At 43.9% G+C, this 17,192-nt stretch overlaps 1 protein-coding gene and 2 non-coding genes across 8 annotated transcripts in view; 2 read left to right on the top strand and 1 right to left on the bottom strand.

Annotated features, from left to right (window-relative positions):
- Positions 1-17,192, bottom strand: part of ABHD6 (abhydrolase domain containing 6, acylglycerol lipase) — a 120,617-nt gene that overhangs the window by 3,356 nt on the left and 100,069 nt on the right. For 5 of the 6 annotated variants that reach the window (XM_073811267.1, XM_073811269.1, XM_073811268.1 and 2 more), the window contains 7 exons: positions 13,201-13,357; positions 11,434-11,547; positions 9,998-10,130; positions 6,319-6,476; positions 3,052-3,106; positions 2,744-2,844; positions 996-1,037 (listed from right to left, as the gene is read on the bottom strand). In XM_073811267.1, the coding sequence (XP_073667368.1) occupies positions 996-1,037; positions 2,744-2,844; positions 3,052-3,106; positions 6,319-6,476; positions 9,998-10,130; positions 11,434-11,547; positions 13,201-13,357 (760 nt within the window). The remainder of the gene's footprint in view (positions 1-995; positions 1,038-2,743; positions 2,845-3,051; positions 3,107-6,318; positions 6,477-9,997; positions 10,131-11,433; positions 11,548-13,200; positions 13,358-17,192) is intronic. The other variant, XM_019947718.3, reaches the window with a different exon arrangement.
- Positions 8,431-8,537, top strand: LOC117314056 (U6 spliceosomal RNA). Its single transcript, XR_004528739.1, has one exon. It is a non-coding gene; the product is annotated as a U6 spliceosomal RNA (small nuclear RNA).
- On the top strand, positions 9,254-9,360 carry LOC117314054 (U6 spliceosomal RNA). Its single transcript, XR_004528737.1, has one exon. It is a non-coding gene; the product is annotated as a U6 spliceosomal RNA (small nuclear RNA).

Raw genomic sequence — 17,192 nt, 5'->3', positions numbered from 1 at the left:
GTCAATTTCTGTTGTTTAAGCCACCCAGTTTGTGGTACGTTGTTACAGCAGCCCTAGTAAACTAATAGAGCCACCTGACAAAGCCTCTGACCTAGCGATTCCACATTTAAGAACTGACCCTTCAGATATGCTCTCAACACTCCACAAACACACATGTATAATGATGTTCACTGACGTGTTGTTTAATGGCAAAATTGAAAATGACCTAAGGGACCATCAATAGGGCACTAGTTAAATATACTGCGGCAGAGCCATATAATGGAGTACTATGCAGCTCCCAAAAAGAACAGAAAATTTTGTTTTGGGCAAGGATCATTCACGAATGATAAATCTAAGGGGAATGTTTGATGAGGGGCAGGATGTCTGCACAGTCTCAAAGTGCCTCCCCCCAGACCGCTTACCAGTTGCCAGGGGAGAAATAATTACTCTAGATGAAGAAAACAAGACGTCGCGACCAGACAATCAAAATTCCCATCACCAGGACTTCCCTGGCAGTCCAGTGGTTGAGACTCTGTGCTTCCACCGCAGGGGGCATGGGTTCAACCTCTGGTTGGGGAACTAAGATCCCACATGCCACACAGCGTGGCCAAAAAAAAAAAAAATCCCCATCACCCAGTGGCAGAAAGACACTGTCCCTCTGAGGATGTGGTATCTTATCACCCATGAGATAAGGGATATATGGCAGGGATATATAACCTGAATTTAATCATGAGGAAACAGCAAACAAACTCAAATTGAGGAACATTTTGTAAAATAACTGGCCTGCCCTCTTCAAATATCTCAACGTCACGAAAGATAAAGACAGACTGAGGGAAACATTTCATATTAAAGGAGATGGAAGAGACATGACATGCAGTATGTGATCCTGGTTCAGGGGGCAGGAGGAGGGGTCTATGTAGGACGTTATTGAAACAACAAATACATTTGGAATATGGACTGTAGATTAGTTAAAAGCGATCGCATCAATGTTAAGCTTCCTAAATGTGACAACGTACCGTGATTACGTGAGAGAATATCCTGGTTTGCAGTAAATACACCTTGAAATATTGGGGGTAAAGGTACATAATGTAAGCAACCTACTCCAAATGGTCCAAAAATACATATTTCTAGATCTATCTAGATAAGGATGATGAAGCCAGTGTGGCAACTGTTCAAGAGTTGGTAATAAATAAGATGTGGTACACACACACCACGAATGACACTCAGCAATAAAAAGGAGCAAACTGCTGGCATACGCAACAATACGGATGAACCTCCGAAACATTACGCTGGAGTGAAAGAAGCCAGACGCAGAAGACTACATGCAATACGATAGCATTTTATGAAAATTCTAGAGAACTATATTCTAGGCAAAACTACAGAGACAAACAACAGATCAGTGGTTGCATGGGGCTGGGATAGGAATGGAGATTAACTGCAAATGGGCAAGAGGGAACTCTGGGGAGTGACAGAAGTGTTCTACGACTGGGCTGCAGTGGGGTGCACAAGGTGAATTTTACAGCATGTGAATTATATTTCAATAAAGCAGTTAAAACAGATGAGATGTGGTAAAGCAATATAGGAGTGCTCTGTACTATTTCTACAATTCTTCTATAAATTTGTCATTATTTCAAAATAAAATATTTTTAAAAATAGAATGAGTACATCTGTATGGGCTGATATGAAGTGATTTCCAAGGTATATCTTTCTTATATATGTGAACTAAGGTGCAAAATAGTATATATATAGCATGTTTGAAAAACTTACAGATAAACTTATTTACGCATATTGATATATGCTTAGAATAGAAATGGGCAAACAATGGTCCCCTGCCTGTTTTGTGACTAAAGGTTCATTGGAGCTCTGCCTGCCATTTGTCTGCATGTCCCCACGTCTGCTTTTGCAACACACTGCACAGTTGAGTAGATGTGACAGAGAACTTATTGCCAGCAAAGTTGCAAATATTTACTACCAGCCCCTTTACAGAAAACGTTTGCCAACTCCTGCCTTAGAAAATTTAAGAAATATACACAAGACTGTAAGTGTGGCCTCAAAGAAATGGGAATTGGGATCTGGAATGTTAAAGAGACCAAGTTCGCATTATAAATCTTTTTGTACTCTTTAAAGTTTTATGTAACATTTGATTATATGGCTTTGAGAAAAATAATTTGCAAAAATGATTTAAAATTGCCTTACGGGCTTCCGTGGTGGCGCAGAGGTTAAGAAGCCTCCTGCCACTGCAGGGAACACGGGTTCAAGCCCTGGTCCGGGAAGATCCCACAGGCCGCGGAGCAACTAAGCCCGTGTGCCACAACTACTGAGCCTGTGCTCTAGAGCCCGTGAGCCACAACTACTGAAGCCTGCGTGCCTAGAGCCTGTGCTCTGCCACAAGAGAAGCCACCACAATGAGAAACCTGAGCACCACAATGAAGAGTAGCCCCCGCTCGCCGCAACTAGAGAAAGCCTGCATGCAGCAACGAAGACCCAACGCAGCCAAAAATAAATAAAAAAATAAAATAAATACATTTATAAAATAAAGCTTGTGTGTTTAAAAAAAAAAAAATTGCCTTACATTTTAGGAGGTCAATGTCATTGCTCTCAGCTCACAGAATGATGCTCCCCGTGAACACTGGCACCTGAACCAGGTGTGTGCCACCTCTTCCTGGGATCAGAAACCAGCCAGGCTCCCATTATAAATGACCTCTAGCTTCTCCTCAGAGCCCGGTCTGACTGACACAGGAGGTCACAGGGACACGCTACACACCTGATCTTGTTTCCCCCAGATGATCTGCGTCGGGACCTTGATCTTGTCCATGTTCTGATGGAGGGAGTATCTTGACTTCTCACTGACGATCTCCAAAAACACTTTTGAGAGAAGGAAAATAAAGTGAGTGCATGCTGGGCTGGGCTGTGGACACCACCGAGTGTAGACAGTCTTTGAGTCTAAGCCACTGCTTTTTTCTTGAGGGGCCCCAGAAAACTATCAGTCTCAGAAATGTAAGGAAAAAGAGCCAGCCACCCATAAAGCTTGACTTGTCACACAAGCTCAGAGCTTAACGCAGGGCTACTTACGTTTTCGGTAGAAATTGTTATGAGGGATGCGGACGTCGACAAGGCCTTGCAGGATCTGAAGATAAATAACCCAAAGTCAGAAGGCAAGGGAAGATTCCTATCCTCAGGCCTCACATGGGTCTGGGACAACGAAGGAAAAGAAGTCCAGCAGTTCAGGGTTCCAGCAGTTTAGGGTATTGTCAAGGTCTGTAGGGCCTGGTCCTCCAAATTCCCATGATGTACTATCATGCAATGTAACGGGGAGTCAGGTTCATAAGAGGCTTTTTTCTTTCTCATTAGAAAGGAACTTTGGTAATACTGTGAAGCCAAAGGTCCCCTGCGGCATGTAAAATACACCCGAGATGGCCTGATAGCTGCTTTACCTTTGAGAAAATCTCCGCTTAGCCTGAGACACAATCAGGATGGAAATAATATCAACTAATTATTCAGTAATACCCAATGCAAAACAGGTCTATTTAAAAAACATTAAACCATTGGGGATGAAGGGCCTCTCAAACAATGAAGAAATAAACTATTGCAGAAATTGTGGGAAGGCTTCCAGTGTCCTGTGCTCATTGTGTGACACTGCCCTGGCCCTCCCTGCCGCGGGCTGTGAGGCAGCAGCACAGGTGGACAGGACAGGCCTCCGGGACCTGCGAGATGGGCCCAGAGAGGTACTGTGGCCAGAAGGAACACGGCCCGCCTCTTGCCCCGCCTCAGGGTTCTTGAGGTAGCGTCCAGGGCTCACATTAGCAGCCATCACTCCTCTCATCTCCCTGGGAATGGTCTGAACCCCTTAACTGCACTCTCAGGAGTCCTGTGCACTGACTGAAGTGGGAAGATCCTGCCGTAACTGCTCTGGACTAAAGTGCTGGAGCATGACACAATCTGACTACTCGGGAAGTGGAAGCCCAGAGGTGAGACCAATGGCAAGCTGTCCAACACACAGTGCTGAGCATCAGACATTTTCTTTGTTCTACTATCTATCCTGCACTCATGCATCTATCCATCTTCCATCCATCCATCCTCCACCTACCCAACTACCCATCCATCCTGCATCTCTGACTCAGACATGCACATGTCTATCCATGTGTCCACTTATCCTGCATCTGCCCATCCATCCTCCATCACCTATCCATCCTGCACCTCTGAATCATATATGCATATGTCTACCCATGTATCCATCTATCCTGCATCCACCAATCCATCCACCCTCCATTCCTGCTGTCTCCAGACATTTTTCCATCCATCCAACCAAGCATGCAACCATCCAGGTATTTTCACCATCCCTAAATCATCGAGGCATGCACATACATCAGTTCATGCATCCATCTATCCTGTATCTTCCTACACATCCATTCTCCATCCCTGCATTATCCTGGCTTCCTCCCATCCATTGATCCATCGAATCTATACCTAGGAGCTACCTCATGCAAGAACAGCCAAAGACAGAGTCCTTGCTCTTACAGAGGTAAGAATGGAAGACACAAACAAGCAAACAGACGACCATAACACAATGTGACGCAATGGGCTGAGTGCTCGGGTGCTCCAGAAAAGACTTTGGGACCTGCATTTATTTGCTCCCAGTGTTTTCACATCCCTGACCACTCAAAACATGGAAATTTCTAAAACCCTGTTTGGCCACTCTAATCTGGAAAGAGATAAGTGGAGAGTGGATCAGTGCAATGTCACGACTGAAAAGAGGATTTCATGGATAGAACATACCGCAGAAATCTGATTCTGGGTGCTTCCTCAGAGATGGGCCACACCCATGCATGAGTCATGTTCACAACTTCTAAATAGAGCCCATTCTCTCAACTCCTAGGAGGACCCACCCCACCCTGAGGCAGGGTCCAGTTCCTGCAACAGAGTGAGATAATTTGCTGTTGTGAGGTCTCAGCCTCAGACTCCCTTGGTTTTCCCCACACTTTCCTCTCTTGGTTTTCCCCACACTTTCCTCTCTTGGTTTTCCCCACACAACCTCATTTAGACCCAAGACCTTTAATATCATCATTGGCTGATGGCTTTAACTGTACAACTCCAGGCCAGACTTTCCTCAGCTCCACCTGTATAGCCAACTGTCTACTTGACACCTGCACTTGATGGTCTCACAGGGAACTTGAACTTCAAACATCCAAAATGCAGCTCTTAGCTTATCGCTCAAGCCCACCATCCGTCTCCTTCTCTTACTCAGAAAACACTACCTTTACCCAACTGAAGTACCAGGAAGTCACCTGGGACTCCTCACCTTCCCTCATCCTTCATTCCAATTTGCCAGTTAAGTCCTGTCTTCTTCCTTCCAAAGCTTCTCCGGTCTTGTCTCCACTGCTACCACCCCAGTCTACACCACCCTCATCTCCAAGCCACAACAGCACCCTAATGGGTTTCTCTGCTTCTGTCTGTGCTCACCTACAATTCTTCAGTGTTTCTCTTATTGTACTTAGAAAAACTCCAGTCTCCTTCCCATAACCTATAAGGTCCTATATGATCTAGCCCAGTGGTTCTCAAAGTGGTTCTTGGGAGTCCAAGACGTCAAACTATTTTCATAATAACACTAAATGTCACTTGTCTTTTTCACTTTTATTCTCTCTAAAGCATACTGATGTTCAGAGCCTACATAATGAGGGATAATGTCATCATTCTGAAGGCTGATGAAATAAGTGCTGTGTATCCTTGTGTTTTAAGTTTTTCTGAGTTTTAATTTCTAATATGGTAAATATCAATAGTTATAACTTCTATAAACAAATGCTCGTCGGGGTTCTTAATAATTCTTATGAGTGTAAAGGGGTCCTGAGATTTTTTAAAACATGAGACTCTCTGATTCAGCCCCAGAATCCCTTTCCAACCTTTTCTCAACCCATTCTTTCCCTCACCCTCTGGGCTCCAGTCACCCTGGCCTCCTTCCAGCATCTTGAATTGACTGTGTTTTATCCATCGCTGCCGATGCTGCTGTCTCACAGAGGCTTATCAAAGCTTCTCTGGTCTCCCCTGTTTTCAATCACTGCACCATCTTCATTTCCTCTATAATACTTATTACAATTTGTAATTATTTGTCTTCTTGTTAATTGTCTGCCTCCCCCACTGGCCTGCATCTGCCCAGGGACTTTCTCTGACTTATTTACTCCCCACGGTGCTCAAGCACAGTGCCGGATACATCATGGGCATGATACAGATACTTGTTGAATGAATGAACAGATGAGTACAAGGCAGGAACGCAAGGAGAAAGCAGGTACTGGCGACCTGAGCCCTGGACAGAGGGCAGGCACACTGCTGCTGAGACCACGTTACCTGCTGGGGCACCCTGAAGCGGACATAGGAGCAGAGCTGGAGCATTTCACTCATCTCTTCTGGAGTGGATGGGATCAAGGGAATCTTCTCTACGGCGGCCGACTCCTGCAGTTCTTTGAGCCGTTGTACAAATTGATTATCAGTTGAGTACTGCAGACCTGTGGGATTCAAACCAAAACAGCTTGGCAATATATCTACCTTCTTACCAAACCCCATTTTATATAGAGAACTTCCAGTATCAGCCCAGAACTAATATATTCCTGGTGTTTTTCACCAGTAGATTTCTTTGTCATTGGTACCGACATCCTTGCTCAAAGTCAGAACCACGCTCTGAGAAACACAGAAAAAAATTCTTCAGAATATTTGAGGGGCTCGTTACTCAAACTGTGGTCCATGGACCAGCAGTACTGGGAGCCCATAAGAAATGCAGCATCTCAGCCTTTTCCCTAAGTCTCTTAAATCAGAATCTCACTAAAGTTGCCAGGGGATTCACACGTAGGATAGAGTTGAAGGAGCACCAGTCTACACTAAGACAGCTTGCCTGAGCCCCTTTCACATCTGTATGGTTGAGAGGAGACCTGGTGAAATGCATGACTGGACTGGAGCAACTGACTACTCCTTCCGTCTGCCTGGACCCACTTAATAATCTCTTATTTGGGGTCAATCCGTAAACACAGCGAGAATGAGTGCCCTTGTGAGCTGTCCCCCACGTAGTCCCTCCTCCTCCAGGGGAACAATAGGCGATCCTGAGCTGGAACAGCTCTCAGATTGACCATTATTTTCTATCACCTGAAGCACGACACCAAGAGTTCACACGAGCTGACGCACACAGGAGGGTAAAACTAATTTCATTTCCAACACTGAGCAAATGTCTAGGTGTTTAACTTAGCTGAAGAGCTAGAGCTTTGCAAGAGAGGCAGTGGCATCCATACTGTGCCACAGAGATCCACACTTTATAAAACTCCTATGTTCAGCAACTCCTATAAATCTAACATGGGTATCGTGTGGCTCTCATGATGCCATGGGCAGATTACATGATCTATTTCCTTCTGCTTTAAAAATAATCCTAAACTAAATGTCATATGGTATACCCTGAATTGGATCCTGGAACAGAAAAGGACATTTGTGGAAAAACTAATGAAATCCAAAGAGGGTCTGGAATTTAGTTAACAGTAATGAACCAGTGTTGGTTTCCTAGTTGTGACAAATTTACTGAGGTTCATGAGCTATTAAGGGGAGAACTGGGTGAAGGGCATGTGGGCCTCTCCGTACTATCTTTGCAACATTTCTGTAAATGTAAAATTATTTCAAAGTAAAAAAAGCATATCTTTTCATTTTCGTATACAAACAAATGTAATTCTAAACTTCTAATGGAAACTCTGGTATAAAACTCTTTCTCTGAGCAAATGAACAGAAACTCAAAAAAGACCTTCCGTAAGTGATTTAAGATCTGACCTTCCGTAAGTGATTTAAAATCTAAATAACCTTCCAGAGGGGCTATTCCTCCAATTCTCAAACTTTATAAGACTAAATGATTTCAGACACAGTGCTTGGGAAAAGGAGAAGAGAAAACCCTTTGGGAGCTTGCCTTTGATTTCAATGAGCTTAACAGACCTGAAAACTGAACTTTCAGAGTAAGTAAAAGATTTCAAAGGTAAATTCAGTTATGTTTCAGTGGAAGGTGTACAAGTTCAATTCATGGCTGGATTCTACCGGGTAAAGGAGGTAATGAGTATGAGTCATATATAAAAGAGGTAGTGAATGTGAAAGGACTTCCCCCCAAAACCACAGCTTGGGCTCTGGAGTGAGACAGCCCAGGGTCAGTCCCTATCCTGGCTCCAGCACTAACGTAATTACTTCTATGTTCCCACCTATAAAATGGGCATATTAAGTCGATCTAGATAAGAATTACATATGTAAAAAGTCACTGAGGTATACACTAAAAATCTGAACAATTTACTATGTGTAAATCACACTCCAATAAAGTACCGGGGGTGGGGAGGGGAGCAAGTGAAGGAAGAAGAGAGAAGAATTAAGATTTTTCTCACTAACACACTGTAAATCCATGTTTGAAGGCTTATATATATTAAAAAAATTTTAAATCTAACTTTAGTGCTCGCTTCAGGGGCATATATACTAAAATTGGAACAATACAGAGAAGATTAGCATGGCCCCTGCTCAAGGACGACATGCAAATTCGTGAAGTACCGTATTTTAAAAATGAAAATAAAAAAAAAAAATCCAACTTCAGATCATAATTTCAGGGGACACGTTACAGCTCAAGTTGACATGAATACCTGTAAGAACAGAGAAACTAAAGTTTGTTGATTAAAACAAAAAAAATCTGTGGGACTTCCCTGGTGGCGCAGTGGTTAAGAATCCATCTGCCAATGCAGGGGACACGGGTTCGAGCCCTGGTCTGGGAAGATCCCACATGCCGTGGAGCAACTAAGCCTGTGCGCCACAACTACTGAGCCTGTGCTCTAGAGCCTGGGAGCCACAACTACTAAGCCCCCGTGCCTAGAGCCTGTGCTCCACAACAAGAGAAGACACAGCAATGAAAAGCCCACACACCGCAAGGAAGAGTAGCCCCCGCTCGCCACAGCTAGAGAAAGCCCGCGTGCAGTAACGAAGACCCAACACAGCCAAAAATAAATTAATTAATTAAAAAAAATCTTATAATGAATAAAGATCTCTGAGTTTTCAGCAAAAAAAGGAAGAGGCACGATAATAGTACCTTCATCTCATAAGGTTAAGGCAAGAATTAAATCCATATAAATCCATATAAATTCTTAGCTCATAAGAATTCAATCAATGTTGGGTGTTAATATTATCATTATATTTCAACGTATTTAAATGTTGTAAAGTACTATACACATTTACATTAACCCCCTCAAACTGTGGAACAAGGCTGGCTCTGTATTTTAAAACTCAAGCACTCGCTTCAGCAGCACATATACTAAAATTGGAACAATACAGAGAAGATTAGCATGGCCCCTGCTCAAGGACGACATGCAAATTCGTGAAGCGTTCATATTTTTCAAGTGTAAAATAGATAGCTAGTGGGAAGCAGCCGCATAGCACAGGGAGATCAGCTTGGTGCTTTGTGACCACCTAGAGGGGTGGGATAGGGAGGGTGGGAGGGAGGGAGATGCAAGAGGGAAGAGATACGGGCACATATGTATACGTATAACTGACTCACTTTGTTATAAAGCAGAAACTGACACACCATTGTAAAGCAATTATACTCCAATAAAGATGTTAAAATTAAAAAAAACTCAATATGGTTATGATTATGGTTATACAACTATTGTATCTATCACTGAAGCAATCTGATTAGTACCTCTAAAATATCGTCAAAAAGATGATTCTAAAAAAACAGTCAGGGCTTCCCTGGTGGCACAGTGGTTGAGAGTCCGCCTGCCGATGCAGGGGACACGGGTTCGTGCCCCGGTCTGGGAGGATCCCACATGCCGCGGAGCGGCTGGGCCCGTGAGCCATGGCCGCTGGGCCTGTGCGTCCAGAGCCTGTGCTCCGCAGCAGGAGAGGCCACAACAGTGAGGGGCCCGTGTACCACAGAAAAAAAAAAACAGAGCAGACATTGCCATTTATGTCTTCAGAGATTCAGACCCCGCTGTGCTCAAGTCACTCATAGGGTTATTTCAGCCTCGTAACTCACCAGCAGGGCACACAAGAGACAGGCTGCAGACATCTGATGGGTAGTGAGCGGCATACACCCCAGCCACGTGGCCGCCCATGGAGGTGCCTATCAGGTGGAAGGGTTTTTTGTTCAGCTTGAGGCATTCTACAAACTAGGAAGGGAAATGAGAAAGAGGCTTGGTTATACAGCTGTGGACAATGACAACGGTGATTACAGAGTAGAAAACCTCTGTACTTCCTATGGGGACAAGTGAAAAGGACTGTTGATGAAAGGGAATCTGGAATCTACTGGATCTATTATCCAGATGAGCCCTGTTACATGCATGTACTTCTCTTTACCTGACACAGGTTACTGAAGGGTCATTTGTAAGTATAAAATCAACAAGGATTCTCCTAATTCATCAGTCAGCAAACTTTTAAAATAAAGGTTCCGAGAGTAAATATTTTCTTGGGAAAATTTTTGTGGGCCACATGACCTCTGTTGCAGCTATTCAACTCTCCTGTCGTAGCACAAAAGTAGCTAAAGACAACATGTTAACGAGTGAGTGTGGCTCAGTCCCAGTAAAACTTACCTTACAAAACTCGGTGGCAGGCCAAACAGAGCCCACGGGCCACAGTTTGCTGACTGTTGCCCTAATTTACAGGCCTTCCCATCCATCCAACCATCCATTCAGATAACGATCCACCCATCCGTCTATTCAACCATCCAACCATTCATCCAACCATCCATCCAACTTTCCAACTATCCAACCATTCAACCAACTATCCACCCATCTGCCCATTCACCTAAAAAATATTTACTGGATGTCTATTATGTACAAGGAATTATGGTCAGCTGCTGAGGATACAGCAAAGAGTCAAAGAAACAAGGTTCCTGACCTCAACAGAATACACAGTTCAATGGGGGGAGAGGGGCAGGCATGAAATAAATATCCTCAACTGGGGAAAATATGTCAATTTGAAGCTTATGAACCACTAAATTTTGAAATAGTTCATGAGCCCCAAGACCTTGAAAGCCCAGTCAGAGGGGGCTGAAGATAGATACTGAATTAGAACAAAATGCAAAGAGCACCCTCCCCATCCTCTACAAGTAGGCAGACATGCTGTCATTGTCATCATGGAGCTGGTAAGCAGAAAAATAGACTCTAAAAAATGAAGTGGACTTGAGGAATTCTAAACTCCCTTTCTGAAGAGCTGAGAAAACGCCCAGATGGCATTTCCTTAGAAACAACTGCAATAGGTTTAGAGGAGAACAGCCTGCAATAAGCCCTGGTCCTCCACAGCTGACCAAGGACACCACTGGGCTGCTGCCATTTTGTTTGCAATTACTTGCAGACAGGATGCATTGGAGAATGGTTGAGTCAGAACGGAACTCCCTTGCCTGCTCTTCAGACTCGGGCATGCAATAGTGGGCAAGACCCACCTGGGCAATCTTTGGTGGAGCCTCCTGCTTACCTGGTGTATCCTCTTGACTTGTCCATCTATGGACAGATCATCCAGGGAGGAGCGGGTGGTGCCCTCATGTCCTGGCATGTCCACGCAGACCAAGTGTAGGTTCTTTGGAAGGAACTGAGGATACACAGGCACAGACTGTCAGTACGTGCAGTGTAGAACATGTCTGCCCATTTTTCTGGGGAGGCTACCCCTACTTACCAAGTGACCTGGACAGCCACTCCCTGGGAGGTTATGAACCTGGACCACCCAGTATCTTACCCTAGTAACATCTGACGTGAATAAACATTGCCAGTAGCCTTCTAGGGAGCAGGAACCCCCCAAATCTAATACAGAAATGGAAGGGGACTCGGGGGAATGACTGGAAAAGGGGGACAAAGGTCAGGGTAGCAGGCCTGCATCCTTTGCTCTTTCTTGACACCAGCTGGCAGGTACTACATCCTTCTCCTTTCCCTCACCCCTTCCACGCTTAACTCTAGTCACGCAGCCACTGACTTGGGACTATAAGGGATAGTTCTGCTCTCCCAGAGTCCTGTCCAGCTCCAGAGCCCACGGGAGCAATGCCTTTCCTAAGAACCATGTCTGATCGTCCTAATTCTGGTTTCAACTTTTTTTTTTTCCTGCATTAGGTCTAATTCCTAGGGTATTTTTATCCTAAACACCTTCTTCCATTTAAATATGTGCCACATTTAACCAGGAATCTGAGAAACATCTGTTATCAATAAACAAATATCCAGTCATATGAAAGATGGAGACAGCAAGTGAGAGGTTCATTAAGGCATGAGGATGACTGTCCTCACAGTGAGATTTGGAAATAAGAACACAAGGAAGGGGCTTCCCTGGTGGCGCAGTGGTTGGGAGTCCACCTGCCGATGCAGGGGACACGGGTTCGTGCCCCGGTCCGGGAGGATCCCACATGCCGCGGAGCGGCTGGGCCCGTGAGCCATGGTCGCTGAGCCTGCACGTCCGGAGCCTGTGCTCCGCAACGGGAGAGGCCACAGCAGTGAGAGGCCCGCGTACGGCAAAAAAAAAAAAAAAAGAAGAACATAAGGAAGTAGAGGATGTATGAGCCTTTTCCTCCTGGTGTGAAGCATACTTGGGGTCATTCGGGTATGGTCCTGCTTGAGGTGGGAGCCTGGGGTGCTTCCCTCCCAAGACCTCTCCCAGCCCCCGTCTTCACCAGCTGTTCACTCTTACCAGTAAAGCAAGTTGCCACACCCAAGTAAACCAGGACAGAAAGGGAGTGATTTGGAAAACTATCCCAGAAAGCTGCCAGATCAAGACTGTTTCTCTAAAGGGCTAAGGAAAAGAAAAAGCAGAAATAGAAGGAAGATGGAAGGAGGTGGGGAGGGGAGAAGGAGAAACAGAAAAGGGAGGAGGAGTGAAGGAAGAGGAGAATCTTGGAGTATAAAAAAAACAAGTGAAAAAAATAAAAACAAAACAAAACAAAAAAAAAAAGTGAGTTTTTAAAAGCTGGATCTTGATAGTCATGACAGGCCTGAGATGAAGCTGAGTGTCAGGAATCTTCCCTAAGAAATACTCATACGGTGAAATGATTCTTAAGGCACAGATTTTACAAATAACATTCAATTCAGTTAATTTTGTCTGATAAAAGGATCTGAATAATATACTGCATTAATTTTAGGATGATTTGAGCCACAGTTCTGGGTTCCCCTTGCTTTCTACCCCTGCTGATGACATCGTGTCCAAGTGGAAACCTCTTCTTGACTGAGTGACACCCTCTGAAGAGAGAAGGCTCTAGGACTGCACCTTGACCACGCTGAGCCACATGTCCTTATGGGCAGAGAATCCGTGGAGCATGAGGATGGAAGGCTTGTTCCCAGGCCTGCCGCGGAAGGAGTAACAGAACTGATAGTCTTCGTGGCGCACATAGCGCACCTGCATGCCCAGTGCCCTCCGCCAGTACCTGGGGACAGAAAATACAGGCAAGTCAAAGTCATTGAGCACCAGAGAAGCAGCTTCGGGAGGGGGACTCTGTATAGTCTCACTTTGAAGTAAGACCAATGCTCTTCCCAGCCCTCATCCTCCACGCATGTCTCTGGAGCCCCCAGAGCTTCACCCTCAAGAAGCACGAAGCCAAACCATTCCAGAAAGCACCTTACATGAATATTCTGTAAGTAACATGTATATACGTTACTAAGCAGTCTATTAGAAAGGGAAAAGGGGGTGTTTTCTTAAGAAGCATGACACATAATAACCCTTTGTTAACATGAATTTCTAGCAGTTTTGAACCGCAGTGCAAAGAAGGAGCAGGCAATGGGACCTCACTGGGTGTCTGACTTGAGCCCTTTCTCTGCCTTGCTTCTTTGAGCTTCACAGAATTGGAAACGGCTGGTGGTAAGGCTGGGAAGGACTCCAGAAATGCCAAGACAAAGGTGGTTTCCCCTCGAAGACAGCCAGCTTGCGGTTCCTGGTGGGCCATGTTCATTGACACCTGAAATCTGGGACGAGCAGCTGTGGACGTGCAGGCGTCAGTGACTCTGGGTACAGGGCAGTCGCCCTGGAGTCCTAGAGGACCTCACTGCAGAGGTACTTTAATTGGAAGGAAATGCATCAGAAGACTTAAAGGTAAAGTGTGTTACCTCTTGTCACCTACAACTCGCTACTCATGGAGATGAAGAATCGGACTCATCAAGGCTGCACTTGCTGGCGGTGGTGTCATTCCACATCCACAAATCTCTGGATGGCAAGAAAGGACAACAGGAGGCTGTCTGATGGACGCCTGGATTCCTTATTGTCTCAGGACTCAACATACCTCACAGCTGTCCAGTGTGGGTGATTCCAGTGACTGCTGTGAAAAACACTACTTGGCCTATTTGTAATTCTATTTGAGCAAGCTGGAAGTTTAATTAGCCTTTCAACCAACCAAATTTCTGCATTTGAGTCTTAACCTTATTTATTTATCTATTCTTGTGAATTTGTTTTTATTGGGATACAGGAGATGGGTTGGGAAGTATCCCTGCAGGTTATGCCCCACCAGGGAAAGGTCCATTCTAATCTTCCTGGGGGAGCTTTTGGAACTTTTTCATTCCTTGGAACTGCTGCTCTTGCTGCCAGCAGCCTCCTCCGGTCCACAGCTTACAGCTCCTCCTTGGAGAATTTCCTCTTTTTCTTTGGGACACTCTTGTTTCCTGACTCCTCAGGGTCACTAACTGGTTCCTCTTTGGGGAAAGATTTCTTCCTCTTGGGAAGATTTCCACTGCCGGCTGTCTCTTCAGGATCACTACTAACTAGCTCCTCCTTGGAAAAAGATTTCTTTTTCTTGGGTTTGGAGAAAGAGACCGACGAATCTTCCGTGCCATTCTCCTGAGAAGCCTCCTGGGGCTTTCACTTTCTTCTTTTTGGGTCTTGCACTTGTCTCCTTGCACTCCCCCTGAGCACTGACGCTGTTTTCTGAAGATGCAAGGGAACTGCAGCCAGCTGTTCTTTTCCTTCTTGAAGCGTTTCTTCTGTTTCTCCAGCTTCCTAGTAATCTCAGCGGTGGCTTCCTCTGCCTGAACCATTGCCTCCTTCATGACATCCAGATTCTTTCATGGAATCTCTCCAGTCTCATAGAAGGACAGCTGCTCCTTGACTTGTTCTTGAAGCTTCTCCACAAATACACTTGAGGGCACCTGAGAGAAGCAATCAATTTATGAGGATATACTGCATTTGTTGGCCAGGTATTGGGAGATGCAGCCTTTGTTCTTAGCAGCTGCCTGGCCAATGAACATGGAGTGGAAAATCAGACCATATTTTGGGGTGTTATCCCTTGTCTTCAGGGCTCTGGAAACGTGGTCCCTTTGCTGGGCCCAGGGAATCACTCAGACACAAAGACTGGCCATCAGAGTCTTAACCATATTTAAGTGTTAGTGTGGTTTCAAAGAAGCTATTCATTCTCAAGTATTGGATTTTGATTGAGTTGACTGCTTAAAAAAAAAAAAAAAACTGTTTGGATTTTAATTGTGATGCAGAATTTATGGTAACAAACATTTGATTTTGTACAGACATAATTTCCACTATGGTGGATAAGCTTGATAAAGGTCATATGCCCTCCCCTGCCTTCCACTCCAGATATATTTTTCCTAGAGACTCTGACAGTGAGAACTTGTTTCATAAGAATTATCTCATCAGTCCTCTGGTTTTATTCCTTACAACATATGGCAGCTGGTTGAAAGCTCAGCTTCTGTTGGTTACATAAGACTTGGCAGTGCTGGAGTTTGGCCTGAAACTGATTTCAATATGAAATTACCATCTAAACAAATTGAACTCTCTGCATGAAGAATCTCTCCAAGATGAAAGATAATTAATTCAATCAGAGATTCACTTTGTGGTATACTTTGCACCAAAGAGGTAGCCAAGTCTTACAATAGCAAATAGCCTAAATGGACCAACTTTAACCCTTTGTGTAAAATAAAGGGAGAGGGAGATGAGGATATATATTCATATTTACTCATACCTGCATACAAAATGCATGCGAGCATATACAAGGTACTATTAAAATGAGTATCTGGAGCGGAGGTGGGAAATACTGTGAGAAGTAGGTGGAGAGGGAACAGCGGTGGGAGGCAGACTTACCATGCTTTTTTTAGTACTTTTTCAATGAATATATTGCCTATTGAAAACATTAAAGATACAATAAAACTGGCTAGCTTAACAGCTCTTCTTATGACAAAACATTCATATTTCATGATATCAAATATGATATGGTAACATGAATTTGTTCACTCATTCATATCCCAGCTCATTCATTTACTGGCTATATGATCATGAAACTCAATTTCCTCATCTATAATATGGGAAAATGTTGCATTCTACTAAGGATATATATGGTTAAGATTAAAAGAGATAATCCATTACAAATTCTGGTTCAATGCCCAACACACGGGAAATATTCAATAAATGGTAGTTTTATTATTATATAAAAAAGATTCTGTCCTTCAAATATATCATTTGCCAAAATTCCAGGGAAAACTGTGGAAAATTTTGTGACAAATATTATAGCCATATAAGTGGAATCATTTGTTCTTTGGTGTCTGGCTTATTTCACTTAGCATAATGTTTTCAAGGTTCATCCATGTTGTACCCTACATCAGAACTATATCCCTTTTTAAGGCTGAATAACATCCCATTGTATGTATATACCACATTTTGTTTATCATTCATCTATTGATGGATATTTGGATTGTTTCCATTTTTTTGGCAATTGTGTGTAATGCTGCTATGTACATTGGTATATAAGTATCTGTTTGAGTCCTTGCTTTCAATTCTTTGGGGTATAGAAGTACAATTGTTGGATCACATAGTAATTCTGTGTTTAGCTTTTTAAGGAACCACTAAACTTTTCCACAGTAGTTATACCACTTTACATTTCTACCAGCAAAGCACAAGGGTTCCAGTTTCTCTACATCCTCACCAACACTTGCTATTTTCCATCTTTTTAATAATAGCCATCCTAATGTGTGTGTAGTATATCGCTGTGGTTTTCATTTGCATTTCCCTAAGGACAAGGATGTTGAATATACATTTCTTTTTATTGAGATATAATTTACATACCATAAAATTCACCCTTTTAAATGGTACGACTGAGGTGTTTTTAGTATATTCACAAAGTTGTGCAACCATCACCACTAATCCTGGAACATTTTTATCAAAAAGAAACCTGACTGCAGAAATAGAGACAGATGTAGAGAACAAACATATGGACACCAAGCGGGGAAAGGGGGGTGGGGTGGGATGAATTAGGAGATTGGGATTGACAT

This window comes from Tursiops truncatus, chromosome 10, assembly GCF_011762595.2.
Source record: "Tursiops truncatus isolate mTurTru1 chromosome 10, mTurTru1.mat.Y, whole genome shotgun sequence".
Taxonomy (NCBI): Eukaryota; Metazoa; Chordata; class Mammalia; order Artiodactyla; family Delphinidae; genus Tursiops; species Tursiops truncatus.
This window is presented reverse-complemented; position numbering and strand designations above follow the sequence as displayed.